Source organism: Lipotes vexillifer, unplaced genomic scaffold (genome assembly GCF_000442215.2).
Source record: "Lipotes vexillifer unplaced genomic scaffold, Lipotes_vexillifer_v1.1 scaffold691, whole genome shotgun sequence".
Taxonomy (NCBI): Eukaryota; Metazoa; Chordata; class Mammalia; order Artiodactyla; family Lipotidae; genus Lipotes; species Lipotes vexillifer.
The window spans coordinates 1,375,757-1,376,409 of NW_006788040.1; the positions used below are offsets into that span (position 1 = coordinate 1,375,757).

A 653-nucleotide genomic window follows, 5' to 3' on the forward strand; every position below is an offset into this window, starting at 1 on the left:
AGGGAAGGAAGTCCAGGATGGCTGGAGTGTGTTTGCAGCATGGGGTCCCCTTGTCCCTGTCTTAATCACTATGCTGGTGCCTCTTCAGGGTAACAGTCTGCTTCTTCCCTTTTCCAGCTGGGTTGGCTCCCAGTTTCCTGGCTACCGAGGTTTTCAGTATGTGCTGGAGTGTGATCACCACTCAGGCGACTACAAGCATTTCCGGGAGTGGGGCTCTCATGCCCAGACCTTCCAAGTGCAGAGCATCCGAAGGATCCAGCAATGAGCAGGGGGGCCAGCGCTGAGCAGTGAACATGTGCTTGCCTGGAACAGAGGAGCTTTGGAGGCTGTTACATGCTCTCTCCTCTGCCTCCCCCTGTAACCCGTACGACCCCAGCACCCATGTGGACCAGTCCATGCACAGTCAGCACGAAAAACTAAAAGTAATTAAAAAAAAAAAAGTCTAGGGTTAGCCTGTGGTTTTCAATTTTATTAATCCCTTCAAAGAACCAACTTTTAGCTTTGTTGATTCTTCTCTATCATTTGTGTTTTATTTTACTGAGCTTTGTTCTCATCCTTAGCATTTCCTTTCTTCTGTTTACTCTGGGTTTACTTTATTCTTCTTTTTTCCAGCTTTTAAAGGTAGACTCTGGGGTCATTAATTTTGGCCCCTC

The 653-nt window shown here is 47.5% G+C and overlaps 1 protein-coding gene across 3 annotated transcripts in view; it reads left to right on the top strand.

Annotated features, from left to right (window-relative positions):
- Nucleotides 1–450, top strand: part of CRYBA4 (crystallin beta A4) — a 12,153-nt gene extending 11,703 nt beyond the window's left edge. For 2 of the 3 annotated variants that reach the window (XM_007461140.1, XM_007461139.1), the window contains exon 6: nucleotides 118–444. In XM_007461140.1, coding sequence (XP_007461202.1) covers nucleotides 118–265 — 148 coding nt within the window. In that variant the 3' untranslated portion in view covers nucleotides 266–444. Of the gene's footprint in view, nucleotides 1–117 lie in introns of all 3 variants that reach the window. The other variant, XM_007461138.1, reaches the window with a different exon arrangement.
- The last annotated feature ends 203 nt before the right edge of the window (nucleotides 451–653 follow it).